The following is a 16261-nucleotide window of genomic DNA, read 5'->3' as shown; positions in this document are numbered from 1 at the left end:
GCTATGGGCCAGACAGATAACTAGCTTACTCCTTAGTTGATTATTACGCTGCATCAAAGTGAGGAGAGAGTAGTTTTAGTTGTGTTAGCATTAGCCAGCTCCTGTTGGCCTGAGCAACCACTAGAAAGACTTGCTGCTCCTCAGTCATGTGTCTTTACCAGGGGAACATTTACTAACTAGCAGCTGCAGTTCATATGGTGCCTTCGAATAGTCCATTTGGATCAGGAAGGTTCTTAACTGAGTGAAATGACTTGGAGGAATTTCAGCGGCCGCCATAAAAAGAACTGTTTGAATTCTCTAAATGATGAGGAAAGGAGCTTCAGTGCTTCCTAACTTATCTCCTTTAGCAGTGGAAGCAGACACATGCTGCATGAAAGGAAAGGAGAAAGTGCTGCCCCACAATTAATTGAGGCTGCAACTTTTAAAGCAAAAAAACTCATAGTTGCACCTGGACACATTAAATTAAATATAAAATAGAGAACTGCTGTCGTCATCTTAATATAAACCAAGACAGCAGCAAAGGGGATTATAAAAACGATGCTGCGACTTTTCCCCTCTCACGCCACCATCAGGTTAACAAACTGACCAGCTTAACAAAGTGTGAACTGTATACCTTATATCAGTGTTTAAGCTTTGCCATTGGGAGCACTTCTGCAAGCACGGCTTTGGAATCCTAGTATTGTGTTAGGGTTAATTCTTCAGTAAAATTAATAAAATACAGTGAAGTATTCTGAACACATTGAGTAAAAAAAACTCAGCAAAAACACATTTCAAGTAGTTTGTCAGTTGACTTTTAATTTTGCAGTGTTAATATTGAGAACTTAATTAAAAACAAAGCACCTTGGTATAAGGAATGTGAATTTTCATGCAGCAGCTCTTGTTTCTGTTCTGAGGCTGGTGGCACTAACCATCTGCAGCCAACCTATCCGACCTGATGTTCATAACAGCAGCTGAGAAAATATCCCTAATACCACCATCCATCCAGGCTGTAAACAACATGAGTGTACAAAGAAAATGTATTTAAAGATTCTTCTCGTATTGCACTAAATATAAAATCTCTGAACATCCATCTAAGGAAGACTCATCAAAAAAATCTCTGATGATTAAATAGGCTCTGGTAATAACGTGATCAGTAAAAACTATTAAAAATATTATTTGTATGGTACCATGTTAAGAAAATCTATGGAATGAAAAGTCAGTCCATCATGTTATCACAAGAAAGTGAGAACTATTCGCAGCATATTCATCAAAGTTAGATCTCCACTTCAAAACTTAAGTGTTAACACTAAAGAAGGCTCAGAAGGCTTGTCCCCCTCTGCAAGATTTCATTTCGCAGAGAAAGGACAGGGAGGAAGAAGAAGAGGCACAAGGAAGTAACCGGCTTGTTAAATTCAGCATATGCAGTGTTATCCTGTCGGCTCCTGCTGCTGCTGCTGCTTTCAGTTCTGTTTGGGACGCTCTGGGTCGTACTTGAGGAGCAGGCCGAGGGAGGCAAAGCCAAACAGGAAGGTCTGAATGAACCACAGGCAGCGAGTGGCTGGGTTGTGGATACCTTTGTTGCTGCAGGGATGTGGAGAAGAAATGATTTACTTAATCAATGAAACTTTATTTGCTTAGCACCTGTCATACAGGGTGGTGCAGTTCAACGTGCTCTTCACAATTAACTGGTGAGCCAAGAACAAGATCAAACATACAAATGTGGATAATGAAATACCAATGAATAGGTTTTAAAAGCTAAAATAACAAAAAGTAAAATAAATGGAAGAAAAAAAGTAGATAAACTGAGATAAAAAATATAGTTATATATTAACAGGTAAAATGTTAAAAACAAATAAAAACGTAGATGTAAAAAAAATGTCTATAAATATTATTCAACCAAAACCCTAGATGGACATAATAATCTCATATTTTTACACTCACATGATAAAAAATATCAAATATCATCCAGAATAATGAATTGACACAAAATAGTGTTATTCTAGTAAAAACACATGAGAGGCAGCTGCTGTTTGTTGATACTGACATGGTGTGAACTTTAGCAGAGGCCCAGTTTAATCATAGAAGTTTGAGGGGCAGCCAGTTTATTAAAAACCTTTAAATCACACTGCCATCTAGTGGACAAAAAGGTTCTGGTCATTCTTACCTGCACATCCTGAGAGCAACAATGGCCTCGAGGACATGAATAGCCCAGGCTGCCAACCACCTGTAACAGACAAACCCGAGTTCAACTCCACAGACCCTTTATCCACCATGTTTATAAATTACCCTCCTGCACAGTTGAGCAACACCAGCATTGAATTAACAGGAGTCACATGACAAACCTAAAAGATCAACCACTTCACATGTTTCCCACCACAAAAGACTCAACGACTTCCTCTTCAACCATCCTCATTAAACACTGCTGTGCATCACATGACTTCGACCACAGTGAGACATCATCATGTGATTGTTGTCTTTAACACTCTGCCGGTGGAAGAGTCAACAATGAGCTCACAACCAGTGGTAACGATCTGTTAACGGTGAAGAGCAGTAAGGCTCGAGTCGATGAAACTGTGTACTTCAGCCTCTGTGAGTTTAGTTTGCATCATGTGACAGTCACTGATGCTGCTCAAGAAAATCTGAGGAAGTGATTGTCTTTATTTTAATGAGGGACATCTTTACATTTCTGCAGAGCTAATGAGAGCAACAGAATTCGTGTCGACCACATCACACTCCTCAGAGAAGGAAAGGTGTAACCGGGATTATTCACTGTGTAGAATATAATGCATGTTCTATATATAGTGAAAGCTTCATCACTCACCCTTTGTACATAATGTTTGCATAATTATCCACAAGGTGTTTGCAGAAGCTGCCGAATACACCAAGGCTCTCAAATGGGATTTGTTCTGGTACAAACACGGTGCACTGCAAAACACAAGACATGGTACATCAGCATCAAACCATGTTAACAACATTAACTATAAATAACATATAAAACATACACGTGTGCTGTGCATTTTGAGAGAAAAACCTTTAAAAATCTAAGTGCGAGTCATTTTGTAAGCACACATCTGCCTGTTTAACGCTCTGACACAAGACCTACACAGAGCTCCTCTATGTCAGACTTGTCTCCTGAAGGGATTTGAAGGGACTGTATTCATGGACCATTTCATCAGGACTTTTTGTGGTGATAATTTAGCAATAATCTGACCTGCATTTCATGGCAGACAGCTGACTCTGCGGTGCCCCAGTGGTTGTGGTCCATTTAGATTTTAATATTGGAATGTCCACGGTTAGCTGATGATAACTATCATCTGTCTCTTTAGAGAGTAAGTGGTTGTCTCCGTTTTGGAAAGAAACCCAGTGACACTCGTGAGCTTTACAGCTGCTTGGATCATAATGTGCCACTGTATGTGCAGCAAAGGGCAGCCTTGTTGTGAGAAATGTAATATTAATTAATCTTTTACAGTTCTGGAGGAGGATTAGTTCTGCATCATGTTGGGTTTTATGGCGAGACTTAGTTTTTAAGTTTTATCATGTGAATTCAAACTGAAAACCCCTGAAATCAATATTTTTATGTGGATATCAATCTGATTGATTTGTATATTACATTTTTCACCATCAATTTTCTGTGTCAATGCCTGCCAGATTCATATAAATGTCATTTCAGCCCAACTCGGCCAGATTTCCCAACTTTTTCCAACTCATGTGACCGATTTTCTTCAATAATTTTCATGTGGGGAAATTAAACTTGCAAAGTCCAATAGCTCTACTTCAATAGTTTGTGTTTATACATTTTTCAAAGTTTGTCCCTCAGAGCTAAGTTTCTTTTTTTTCATACATTTTTCTTTGCTTGTGTGAACTCGGCCGCACCAGCCGCTTATTTGTCTCAGGATTGGGTTGAAATTTGTACTAAGTTTCCAAGAATCCTTGAGGATAATTTGCAACATGCATTAGTGATGCTGAACGTTTTTACAGTAGACCGATTCATAAAAGTAAATACTTTTAGAAAAAAAAAAATGTACATCAAAACTAGATTTTCATTTTTCGTGCAGCGAAATATTGATTCTGGGTAATAATATAAAGTTCTGTCACATCTTGAAGTTATTTGGTGCCACAGATCACAATGAACAGCTTTAGAGGTGAAAACCCTACCAAGAAATTTCGACTGTAGGTTTTGCAAAAGATTATTTTATTGCCTTGAAATTTCCTTTGTGAGAAAGTTGCAAGGTACCATTCATTTAATAGATGTTTACACGTGAATGTTTTTAAGAACCAGGAGGTCTTAGGTGAGTGAGTATGAAAAATACCCCTAAATATAAGACTGAGCAATATACAAAACACACCTAATATTCTTCAGCACAAAGAAACATAAGAGTCAAACACACATGGTTACATACAACAAACCATGAATCACAGGGAAGTCCAACAAACATGTTGCATTGTGTCATGCTGCTATTGTCCTCCTCTGTCCAACAGTGTCATGTCAGGTATGTGTCCATGGACTATAGATGGTGGATGAGACAAAGGGCTTTTGTTGGAAGGGCCCAGAGTCTGCAGGTCATCTATGGTTAAACTGTCATACACACGTCGGAACACTGAACTATGATGTTTTTCACTTATTTCAACATGTAACATATTTAACCAGGTTGTATTAGTGTTTGGTGTTTGTCTAAACAACTGGACACGTGGCGAGTGCTGGTGAACGTTAAAACCAGCCTGTACACGATAAATAACCATTTATGTGGACAATTCACCTTTCATCCTTTTACATGTTTTCATACAACACATTCAGGACGACTCCAAAGACATTTTACAAATATATTTTCTTAGGCATTCGTTTTTATTGACCAGCTACAAATACATTAGTAAAAGACTAATCTTGATCCATCCCTTCCCCTAAACTACAGGCCGATATCTCAGCTGCCTTTTATTTCAAAGATTTTAGAGAAGGTTGTTGCCAAACAGCTCACTGCTGCCTTGTCTGTCAATAACATCTTTGATAAATTCCAGTCTGGTGTCCATCAGAAACATTCCACTGAAACGGCTCTGCTCAGAGTCTCCAATGATATCATGATGTCTGCTGATGTGGGTGAATGTTCTGTATTGGTTGAAGCGTATGATACTGTGGATCATATTATCCTGATCGAAAGGCTCAGGCAGTGGGTGGGTGTTGCTGGGAGCGCCCTGGGCTGGTTCTCCTCCTATTTATCTTACAGGCGTTTTTTTCATGTGTCAATTGATTCCTACATGTCAGAAACGGCTGCTCTCTCCTGATGTGTGCATCAGGGTTCTGTCTTAGGTTCTTTATTATTTGCGTTATATTTACTTCCCTTGGGCCATATTATTAACCATTCAAAAGGCATCTCATATCGTCGCTACGCAAACTGTCTGACTGCCATAAAGTATTGGATTGCCAACAACTCTTTACAGTTGAACACAAATAAGACTGAGGTTCTTGTCGTAGCCCCAGACAGCATCGCCCCAGTGTTTACTCACGGTAATAACTCCCTTTCTTTAGCTGTACAGTCTAATCTCTGAAATCATGGGCGTCATATTTGATCAGGCTATATATTTTGACCAGCATATCAAGACACACTTTGCATGGTCAGGCCCCTGAATACATCTCTGACCTGCTCCAATCACCAGGAGGTCACTCAGGTCTTCGGATCAGTGCCCACAGGTTTTCCCTCGCACTCGCCTGAGAACTCTCTTCCTATGAAAATATGTCCTGCAGTCTCTGTTGTCTTCTTTTCAAACTTACCTTTGTGTCACCTTGTTATGTCTAGTGTCTGGGATTTAGTTTTGGCTCTATATTCATTTTTAATATCTCGGTGCTATATAAAATTAACTTTACTTACATTAGCCACAACCATGTCCCAATATTTACTGACTACGTGTTAGCTTTACGGTCCCCGAGGATATTTAGAGAGGAAACCGTTTCCAGCTTAAGTAAATAGTTACCACTGATAAACTGCTGTTATCATATTTTAAAACGCTGCTGTTTTCTTTTATAAGACATTCATTAGCTAGTGTTGGCTCACTACAGTGGACCACAGTGGACAGCCAAGTTGTCCAGTGGACTTTGTACAAGTGTGTTTGACCTGAATGGCTCCAGATAAGATTCAACATAAACCACAGAGACCCTGTCGATGCAAAAACATTATTAGCAAGTGTTGAGTGGAAGTAAAGAAAAACATGGAGCTGAATGTCCCCAGAAATCAGGAAAGTACGAAAATATGATGTAACAGAGAAACTCGACCCGGAGGACATTTTGCGCAACACAACACGTTGGCGTCTGAAAAGGAAATGAAAATCACTCAATCTGTCGTCACTCCGCATTTCTTCGATTGTCCTCGTTTGAGTTGACTTACGGTGAAATAGGACATCGCGAGTGTCACCGAGACGATCCAGAACATGCTGGTTCTTTTGAAATAATCGCCTCCATCACTTGTCGCCATGTCTGCTGCTGTCAGTGGCTGCTCTGCTCTGGTCCCGCTCCCTAATGCGACCGTGTGGAAACCGCGGCGAGGAATCTGACAGCAGGGTGTGTTCTGTCCGTTTATTCATGGACTCTTACATAAGTGGGAATCCCCACTCAACTGGCTTCACTCGTTTTCTTGATATTTACGATGCATGTAACATATTAAACATTAGACGACAGCGACACAACCTGGCTCCAGTGCTTCCCTCTTGTGGCTCTTTGCTGGGCCTGCCTCCTGCAGCTGTGACAATGTGGAGGCTCCAATGTGACAGAGGAAAAACTAAACAAATGGGTGCGTGACGAAAAGAAACAAATACGGACATGTAATTACAAGTAAATATGAGGATAGTAAGGAAACTACGTGAGTTACATAAAGTGGGCCAATTGTGATTAATGACACCTACTGCCAGTTTCCAAATGCTCAAACAAGTGTCTGTTTTTCTTTTCTGAAACACATCTGGAGCTGTTTCACTACACAACTTACTACACAACTTATTATAGTATAGCCACATATGTAAAACAACAAACAATTGTCCTATGTGTTCCCCAGTTTGAGCACCGGCTAACTCGAGTCATTATGTGGCATGGACACTAGTGTGAAGATATGAATTTAGACTTTTTTCTATTACTTCTTAAATACAAACATTCATACGTACCCATACAGTGTGTTTTAACTCATCCCAAAGACTGCATGACATAGGTTTATTTTGGATAAAATTATTATCACCACATCTTTTTTATTGGAAACTGATGAATATTGTCACTAATAAAATAAAATATTACATTTATTCGCTATGTATTTCAACAGAAGTAATTTTATTCATTTTGGTTTCATACAATTAGTTTTACGACAACATGACCACCTCTCGCCATGTAATTTAGTAAAATTGAAAATATTGTCTATTTCAAGTGAAAGGCATATTTTATCAGTCAAAAATACCAAATATGATCAAAATGATAAAAAATATCCAAACTGTGGCCTCTAAGTTATTTTGTTCGTGCAAGATGTGAGTCTCTGACAATCACAGACAGACAGCCTCACTGTTTTCCTGTTCGGAGGATTATACTCTTAAATTAACATGAAGCGATAAGCTGATCACATGGCATTTTGCTTATCTAACTTACACATCTCTACAGAGTCGAGACAAAACTAAAATAAGCTCTTCACAGGGATTTTGCATCAGCTGAAAGGCTGCGGGCTGCAGCAGTGTTAGCTTTTATCACTCGATCATTGTATGTAAACTTGGCCAAGGCAACTATTTGATCTGCTGAAACGGTGCATTGATAAGAGTCTTTCTATATTATCTTATTATCAGACTAATTTTAGATAGTGAAATATTTGGTGTACGTATTTTTTTATATATTAATATCCAGGATTAATTCAAATCTTTACTATGTGACAATTCCTGTTGGCACAATAATTCACATGATGTATGAGGATTCGGATAAAGCACGGGGAGAGTTGCTGGACTTTCAGGAGCCGTCTCCACACCCATTGATTATCCTGGTTGTCCAGATAAAGATAAAAAGAAATGGTTGGAGCATCAGATAACTCTGCTAGACTTCAAGCTGCACTGTGTTGTAATGCACATAATAACACTGTAAATCTGTTGCAACACTTTGCCCCGTGCTGGCTGTTTGACTTCTGCCTCTCTATGTTTGCATTTCCATTTCCAATGCATTTGACATAAAACTGGAGCTCAGAGATTATTATTACAGATCAACACTACATTGTGGATATTGTATGTTGCATGTGTAAAAACAGATAAAAGACGACTTTTCATTTAGCTAATCACATGATTTTTGTCTGGCAGCACGTCAGAAGAGAAAAATTGGACATATTTAGGTTAAAGGTCACAGCGTTTGCAAACAGCTCGGCCATGGCCTGGACATGTCAAGCCATGTGACAAGCTTGACACTCACTGTGATGTGTTCATTGGCTGAAATGAGGCCGTGGGACGGAGTAGCTGTCCAATTAATCACTGAATAATTAGCCAGCTTTGTTTTTCTCCTGGTGATTGTGGGGAGCTACTCTGCACATGAAAAGACAACCGGAGCCGCTGATAGGCTTCAGCTCAGCTATTTTGTGTTCTAGCTGAAGTGTGTGAGTTAAATATTTCTCTGAGGCTTTTGTTGGTTAATCAATGTTCAACAGTTTACAAAGCCGCCCGTGTTTGTGTTTGACACTGATCAGATGACCACCGGGAGCCAAATTTAAATTAAAGGGAAGCTTTGAAATATTAAAAGATAAGTCTCTAGTCATTCGTTTTAACCTCAAATTTTATATTTGAAAACATCTTTGTCATTAAAAAGGTTACTGTAATAATAATAATAATAATAAGGAATTAATGATAATTCATGAAAAAAAAAATTGATTTAATATTTAATTAAAAATAAAATAATTACTATAATAAGATACGTCAATGGCAAACTACTTGTTAACCAACACAGAACCTCGTGATTAAAATAATCAATCAGACTTTATATATCACTTTCATACAAATAAAATGTAACACAAAGGGTTTTACATAAAAACAACCTCCCCAAAGTACACATATACTCACAAGAAGAAAAAACAAATATTCCATTATATATATATATATATATACAGTACATACATATAATACATATATAAATAATTGTGATAAACTAAAAAATAAGTTACTTAAATTAAAGTCTGTGTTTGGGCCTTGTCTTGTGTGATTACTATTTGATGCAACATATTCAGCTGCACAAAGACACAGTCACATGATGGTCGTCTTATAGTAAAGTGGTATCGACGACTCCAGAAAGACCCTCTTTGGTTTTACCCCAAATCCTCCATGTTATGTTACATCTGCCATTGACCTTGCTGCTACTTTGATAGTGATTAGGTGACAACAGGGCTGGAAAGGCCCCGCTCTGGACAGAGCTCTTCTGTCAATGACCCATCACCCACACCCCTCATCCCTCTGTCCTGGCTCCACCACCCTGGCCTTCTGGGGCCTCAGGTGATCAATATAAAAGGTACCCTGAACCAGCCAGGAGACACACTCCACAGACTCTCAGTGAAGGAACACACTGTCCAGAGCTTCATTCCTTAAACTGCTGCCATGTGGAAGGACTCCAGCAATGGTAAGAAATGTTGTCTGTTCACAATGGATTTTACTAGTTGAGAAACAATCTGCCTTAAATCTGTTTTGCTAATCCACATCTATTTTTTTAATGTAAAATTTTTATATTTTATAATCATAGATGAAATAGTTCAGTGTTTATTTGAGCTGCACCAGGTGGATGTGCTTTCCTGCACCAGGGGGACTTGTAGTTAGTTTCAGACAGTGGCAGAATTTCAGATTCTTTGTGCAAACATGCTGGCACTTACTCCCTAGGTGGACTTTACAAATAGTAGAACTAGGTTTGGTATGATGAGAAAATTAAAAAAACAGCAGAAATAATAATTTATTTGGCAAGAAACTGCATCTTTAGTCCCTAAAAGCATCAGTGTTTTTTGTTTAGGATACGGTGCTGGACACTAACTCCATCCTCGCTTCTTCTTAGTTCATAAACTTAAAATTAGAGGCTTCACAACACAAACAACTTCAGATTTTATAGCAACAGAACCACGCAAACATCAAATGAAAGGCAGTTAATCATGTGTTTCGCTGCATTGTACAAATTCGACATTCTGCAGTGGTAAGGTGTGTGGTTTACTTGCATCCATAATGAGAAGCCTCGTGAGACCAGACAATTCTTCTTATACAATAACAAGTTCATGAAAAACAGATGAATTCATAATACCATCACAATATTCGTTTCCTGACGTAGAACCTGCTCTCCTCTCTCCCCTCAGATGATGCCAGACCTGCAGGCTCCAGTGGCGGCTCCTCTCGCAGCGCTAGCCGCAGGAAGAGGACCAGCTTCTCCAAGGAGCACGTGGAGCTGCTGCGCACCACCTTCGAAACCGACCCGTACCCCGGCATCAGCCTCAGGGAGAGCCTCTCCCAGACCACAGGCCTGCCAGAGTCACGCATCCAGGTAAGCAGTCACCACGGAACACCTTGTATAACAGAACGCCTTATCTGTGGAATAGATATGAAGATGAAATAAATTAAATTGAGTTGTTTGGAGTAAGGGAAACTGTGAGTTCAGATAAGTTTTTATAGTCTTTATTTAAGAAATGGGATAGTAGTGTTGTTCCTAGATGTGTGCTTTACACATTGCACTGTGGTTTCTTATCATGCAAAGCCTCTGTTTTCAAATTCATCCTGCACAGAATTGTAGATACCGCTATCACTCTATCACTTCATTTCTTTATCACAGAGATGACCCAAGCTCCTTTTATCAGCATCTTGTTTGACAGCACAGATACACTGTACAACAAGCTCTGGCAGCTGACTACTACAAGATGTGCTCTGCCCAGCAAATCATTAACAGAGCACAGTGTGTTTTACTCTATCTGTCCTGCTTTGAATCTAAGCCCCTTGTTTCTCTCCTTCCTGTCCAGGTGTGGTTTCAGAACAGACGAGCTCGCACCCTGAAGTGCAAAGGGGCCAAGAAAGCGCTGTGGCAGACCGACCCCCCCGGTCATGATGCTCTCCCTCTGCCTCATGTTGTCGCGAACAGGGGGCCGCAGGTTGGCCCCATCCCTCTGCCACCTCAGGGCCCCCCACCAGCCTACACAACCCAGGTGAAGGAGGAGATGGAGGAAGCCTGCTACTATGGACATTGTCCTCCAGCGTACTCTACCATCGAGGAGCATGGACATTATGGCTCCATGCACGGGTTCCAGCAGGGCAGATTGCTGAGCAGCAGCTCAAGCCCCCACATGGGCAGGGGCTACTGGTCCCGGCCAGGCAGCCAAACCCCCCCTTCCACACCACTGTGGTGCCACTCTCCCCTGGAGATGAGAAACTATGCTTCGAGCTCCAGCCAGGCAGCAGCCTTCATGCACCCAGGATCAGCAGAGCAGCAGGCGTACATTACCTCCTCCACCTCCCACTCCTCCAGCCCGGACACCCCTGACTCTGGATACTGGGATGTCAGTCTGGAGAACAGCCCACCACCGGATGGCCAGTACTCAAAGCTGGATGATTCGTGGAGCGGGCTCGCTCTGGAAGGCTGTGGGGAGTCCAGGCCTCTGGGGCTGGGTCAGCTCGCACCCCTGCCTCAGCTGTCCCTGCAGGAGATCCTGGGCGAGTTAGACGAGGACTGGCTGGGAGGAAACGAACTGGAGAACCGCGCCTCCGTGGAGAAAATGGCTTTCTGCTGATGACTCTGTTGATAATGGACACTCAGAAATCATATGTATTATTTTGATTCAAGTCATTTGTGTATTCTGCCATTTGTATATATCAAAAACTCAGCAGAAATATTGGACGCATGTTTTCAAAACTCTACAACCCAACATGCCTCTGTATATATTCCACACTGACCGCTGTTAATGTATTTATTCATTTATTCACTGTTTATAACGTTTATTATAAGATTTTCTGCACTTTTATACAAATAAATCATTAGTAATAAAGCATAGCACGGTTTTCTTTTTTTATTTAACCAATATTCTGAGCCAGTAAGATTTTACCGTTTGTTTGCTGATGACAACTGAGCCAAATCCATTATGTGAATTCCTCTGGTGTCCAGATGTGATGGATTTACTGAGGATTAAAAAGTACATGACACACTACAACCAGGAGATGGTGCCTGTGAGTCGAGAGACGGAAGAGACGGCGACAGATTTCAAAACTCAACAATGATCTGAAACTCACCGTTTAACTTTGTAAAGCTGAGGGAAGCTGCAGATTGAAGTAATGACTCTATGTAGGGTCATCATTCCGAGTGACCCCCATTCAGATTGTCACATTGTTTTCATGAAAATATATGTTATAGTTCATTTAACAAACAATATTGGGACAAATAGGGAAATATATATTTTGAGATTTCATGAATTATTCTAGTTTCGTCCGAGAGCTTGAGTTATTCTGTAATTTGGCTCTTAATGGAAAAGGCCCCTCTCATTTATTTTTCCTTTTCACTCTCCCACACTTAGTCTGAGTTTGTCCACCATAAGACACAGAGGGTTAAAGTTTTCTCTCAGGGTGAACAACGTGGTCTTTTCACGATCTGCCAAAGCCCCGGTGTGTATCAGCCCACAGCTTTGCCCTGACCTCATGACTCCAACACATATTTCTTTATCAAACATGCAATGGAAAAAGCCCAAGACAGTTCACAGGATGTTGGGCCTGAGGCTTCATGCGGTTTCCCACAACAGAGAAATGTGCTCATGTTGTTTACTCTGTTTTGGCCTCCTGCCTTCATCCTCAGCATGGGAGGAAGGGTGTTGTCCTTTTGTCAGTGTCTGGCGTAGGTTCCTGTCCCCCAGAAAACACACACACAATAGGAGGGAACGTGGCTCTTCAGCTCTCTGTACGCACTAAAGATAGCTCAGCAGAGGATGTATCGCAGACTGTCGCCGTCTGATGTGTGTCGGGCAGGTGTTCCCCAACAAGATGCTCCAACGACAAGATGCAGAACGCTGTGGGGAAAACTGATCAAGAACTTTCTAAAGACTCATGTTGATGTAGTTTTGGACTAAAGCTACAAACATATGTGTTTTCTTTTCACTTTTTCTTAAAAATGTAACCACTGCAATGAGCTGGCTATTCCTAGATCTGGAAAGGTTTTCCTATTGAGATATGACAGAGAAAAACTAAGGTATCCCCCAAAGCTTTTATGAATGTTTGACATACTATGTTTTATTAAGTGGTTTTATTCCCCTCTGTTTTATGAACTGGTAAACTTTCTCTTGTTTTGATTGCTGTTCTTTTTTTTTCCTTTTCTCTCTTTCTGCACTTTGTAACCTTGTCAGGAAAAATTATGTATAAATAAAGTTTATTATGATGTACAACTCTGCAAAAACTCAAGAGACAACTGCAATTTTGTATCTTGTCAGCCTCATCTCGACATGTTTGGCAGCCATTTTATTTCGAGTGTCGGTAGAATTTGGGAGAACTGATGTCAATTGTTAAAAAGAGATTAAGATCAGAAACTGAAAATTTTATATATACACTTGCCTATAACTAGTAAAATCAGAGTAACTGATAATCTTGCAGTGGTCTCTGATTTTTTTTTTTCCAGAGATGTATATCATTATATCAATAAGGTGAAATGTTGAGTGGGAGAAGTCTCATAATTTAGGCCAAACACAGCAATAAATGATTTATGCATGAACAAATTAAACAACTTATGAATGGGTGCATCAGAGTTTTTAAAGATTGATGACAAGATGGAGTGATGCTCAATCATTTATTAGTACATGAATATACAGAAATCTTAATAAATGAGTTAAACTATCAATGGACCACATGAGTTTTCACAGGATTCTACAGCAAACCCTGATCTAAAGAGGTTTTTGCATCTTTTAGCTCATAGATTTGGGTTTCGCAATATCTACAGCACATCTGTCTGTTCTCATCAGATCAGTTCTCACCCACAGCAGCCAGCTGTTTACAGAGAAAAACAAATTTAGCAAATATGTGTCAACACAGTGGAGCGTTAAGCAGCTAAAGAGCCAAATACAGAATACAAACTTAACACAGGGTGAACATTGGACTTATATTTGTCTAGTGGCCACAAACACACACACACTCATGCTAAATAGCATTGCATCTGCTGTGAAAACTAAACGAGTAGTTACTGTACATTCCATAGAATGGCCAGTAGCTCTGAGGCTGCAGATTAAAACAGTAGTAATTTGAGATAAATGCTAACCCAACATGCATTCAATTAACAATCTAAAATAGATGTTTGGCAGATGTAAAAATGTCCATTTTACCATGAAAAACATCCTTAGTCTTGCGTTATATTTAATCATTAACTTAAGATAAATGATTGGATAAATTGACCTGGTGGTGCAAATTTTGAAGTCAAGTCATTGGGAAGCCACCCAGTGGAAGCTTTGGGGAAGGAATAGGCTTGGTACCAATAAACATAAAAAAATCTTATACAATGATAAAATATAAGACACACACACACACACACAATCAAAACTAAAGCAGATGACTCAGAGTCTGAGGGGACATAACTCTGATCTGTTTCCCAATCCCCCTGCAAACCATCAACAACTCTTGGAATAATGTTGAACTTATTTTTCTTAGAAACGTACCAGATGTAATGGTTGCCATCTTGTTTCATATGAACACACAAGTGAAAAATACTGATGAAGTCTGTTTACCTTTATGAGAAAACTAAGCCCAGGGTGACGTGATCACAAGGAAGAGTGAGTGTGCTTGAAAGTATCCATGAGAACATTATTATCCATAAGACCTTGAGATGTCAGTGTGAATGGGACCTTACCCGCTAAACTGTTTGTGCATGAGAGAAATATGTATGGTGCTAATCAGCTGTCTCTGATTGCCGTAAATGATTTAGCCTACTGTATGTTTCCCCATTGTGACCATGTTACATTCAGCAGTGATGCACAGAAAAACCTCCAAAACAATGCTCAGTTACAGTGGATCAACATATAGTATGAAGCATCATGTGTTTATCATGTGTATCAGGGTTACTGAATAATACTAAGGGGCCTTCCCCGTCCCCGATTAGCCTTCTTCCAGACATGCTGTCGTGAGCTTGTATTCAGCTGAGGGGCTCATGTGATGAGGGTTGTGTGTGTGTCAGTGCTCGAAGGTGTCTAGTGACGTTTTGGCTTGACCGGCGAGTCTGACATGACCCACATTCTGCTGCAGACAACATCTACACACTCCTTTCATCCTCCAGCCTGACTATTAAGCAAAGAATAATAATAAGAATCCTACCTATTATTTATAGTTACATGCACGTACAGCTATCAAATCCACTCTTTCTGAGGAATGGTTTCATTTGACTCCTGCTCACCAAACACACTCAGACATACACAAGTGTTAACAGCCCCAGTGTTGAACAAACCCGGGGGCAGACAGGCGTGTGAGTGATGGTCCTCAGCTGTTGGCAGATCCAGGGATGAAGCCCAGACCTTCACTAAAAATATGGCCTGTAATTTAACCAAACCCTCCCCGGGAGTCCACGTTAGCCACACGCTCTAATTTAGGAGTTCATCTGAGAGCTTTGTGATTGCACCGCGACACTCTCTCCCGTCCACAGCCTCATTCTCCGTTTGCAAGACGGTGATTGATGTTGGTCCGTGACAGGGAGGAAGCGTGTGCGTCTGTTCATGTGTGATCATACGTGCATAGGACACGATCAGGAAGATAGTATCTGGAAACTGGATAGGAGACGTGAGCGAGAGGCTCTTGCATTTGTTTGCTTTTCCCAAAATAGAAGCGCTTGCAGGCCAGACCACATTCCTCCTGCAAATACACTGATGTAATACTACACTATTGAATATGTGTACTTTCATTCGCATTCATTCAATGTGAATAAAATGCACCTAAACCCAATTTAATATTCAAACAAACATCATTGTCTCGGTGGAGAATACATCAAGGGAACAGGCATGTCTTGTGTTTAAATTTCTTGGTTACACGTGAAAGTGCACAATGCTGCAAACCATTACATTTTTATTGAAAGCTCCCCCTTTAAACTCAGCTACATACAGAAATAGATGGTTGATATTAAATGTCAACCACATGGGAAATAAGGTCAGCGGCTCATTAATGAACTCCTGGGCGGGGAACATCTTCTGGTACCTGCCAGAGCTAACCGACTGTATAGCAACCGAATAGACCTGATACACTGCGTGAATGTAATATCTGCCCTTCACAAGCAGAGTTTTTACATGTGTAACTTCTCACAAGAATATAGCAGGAATGTTAACGAGATAGA

At 40.3% G+C, this 16261-nt stretch overlaps 2 protein-coding genes across 2 annotated transcripts; one reads left to right on the top strand and one right to left on the bottom strand.

Annotated features, from left to right (window-relative positions):
- Positions 1 to 775: 775 nt before the first annotated feature.
- tmem254 (transmembrane protein 254) lies at positions 776 to 6521 on the bottom strand. Its single transcript, XM_035173487.2, has 4 exons — positions 6354 to 6521; positions 2801 to 2904; positions 2144 to 2203; positions 776 to 1560 (listed from the first exon to the last, which is right to left on the bottom strand). Exons 1-4 carry the CDS (start codon positions 6438 to 6440, stop codon positions 1440 to 1442), a joined length of 372 nt encoding a protein of 123 aa, XP_035029378.1. The 5' UTR covers positions 6441 to 6521; the 3' UTR covers positions 776 to 1439.
- Positions 6522 to 9555: 3034 nt separating this feature from the next.
- mxtx1 (mix-type homeobox gene 1) lies at positions 9556 to 11869 on the top strand. Its single transcript, XM_035172946.2, has 3 exons — positions 9556 to 9577; positions 10293 to 10477; positions 10947 to 11869. Exons 1-3 carry the CDS (start codon positions 9556 to 9558, stop codon positions 11709 to 11711), a joined length of 972 nt encoding a protein of 323 aa, XP_035028837.2. The 3' UTR covers positions 11712 to 11869.
- Positions 11870 to 16261: the final 4392 nt, after the last annotated feature.

Source organism: Hippoglossus stenolepis, chromosome 12, assembly GCF_022539355.2.
Source record: "Hippoglossus stenolepis isolate QCI-W04-F060 chromosome 12, HSTE1.2, whole genome shotgun sequence".
Taxonomy (NCBI): domain Eukaryota; kingdom Metazoa; phylum Chordata; class Actinopteri; order Pleuronectiformes; family Pleuronectidae; genus Hippoglossus; species Hippoglossus stenolepis.
Note: the sequence above shows the minus strand (reverse complement) of the source record. Positions and strands in the feature narration are given on the sequence as shown.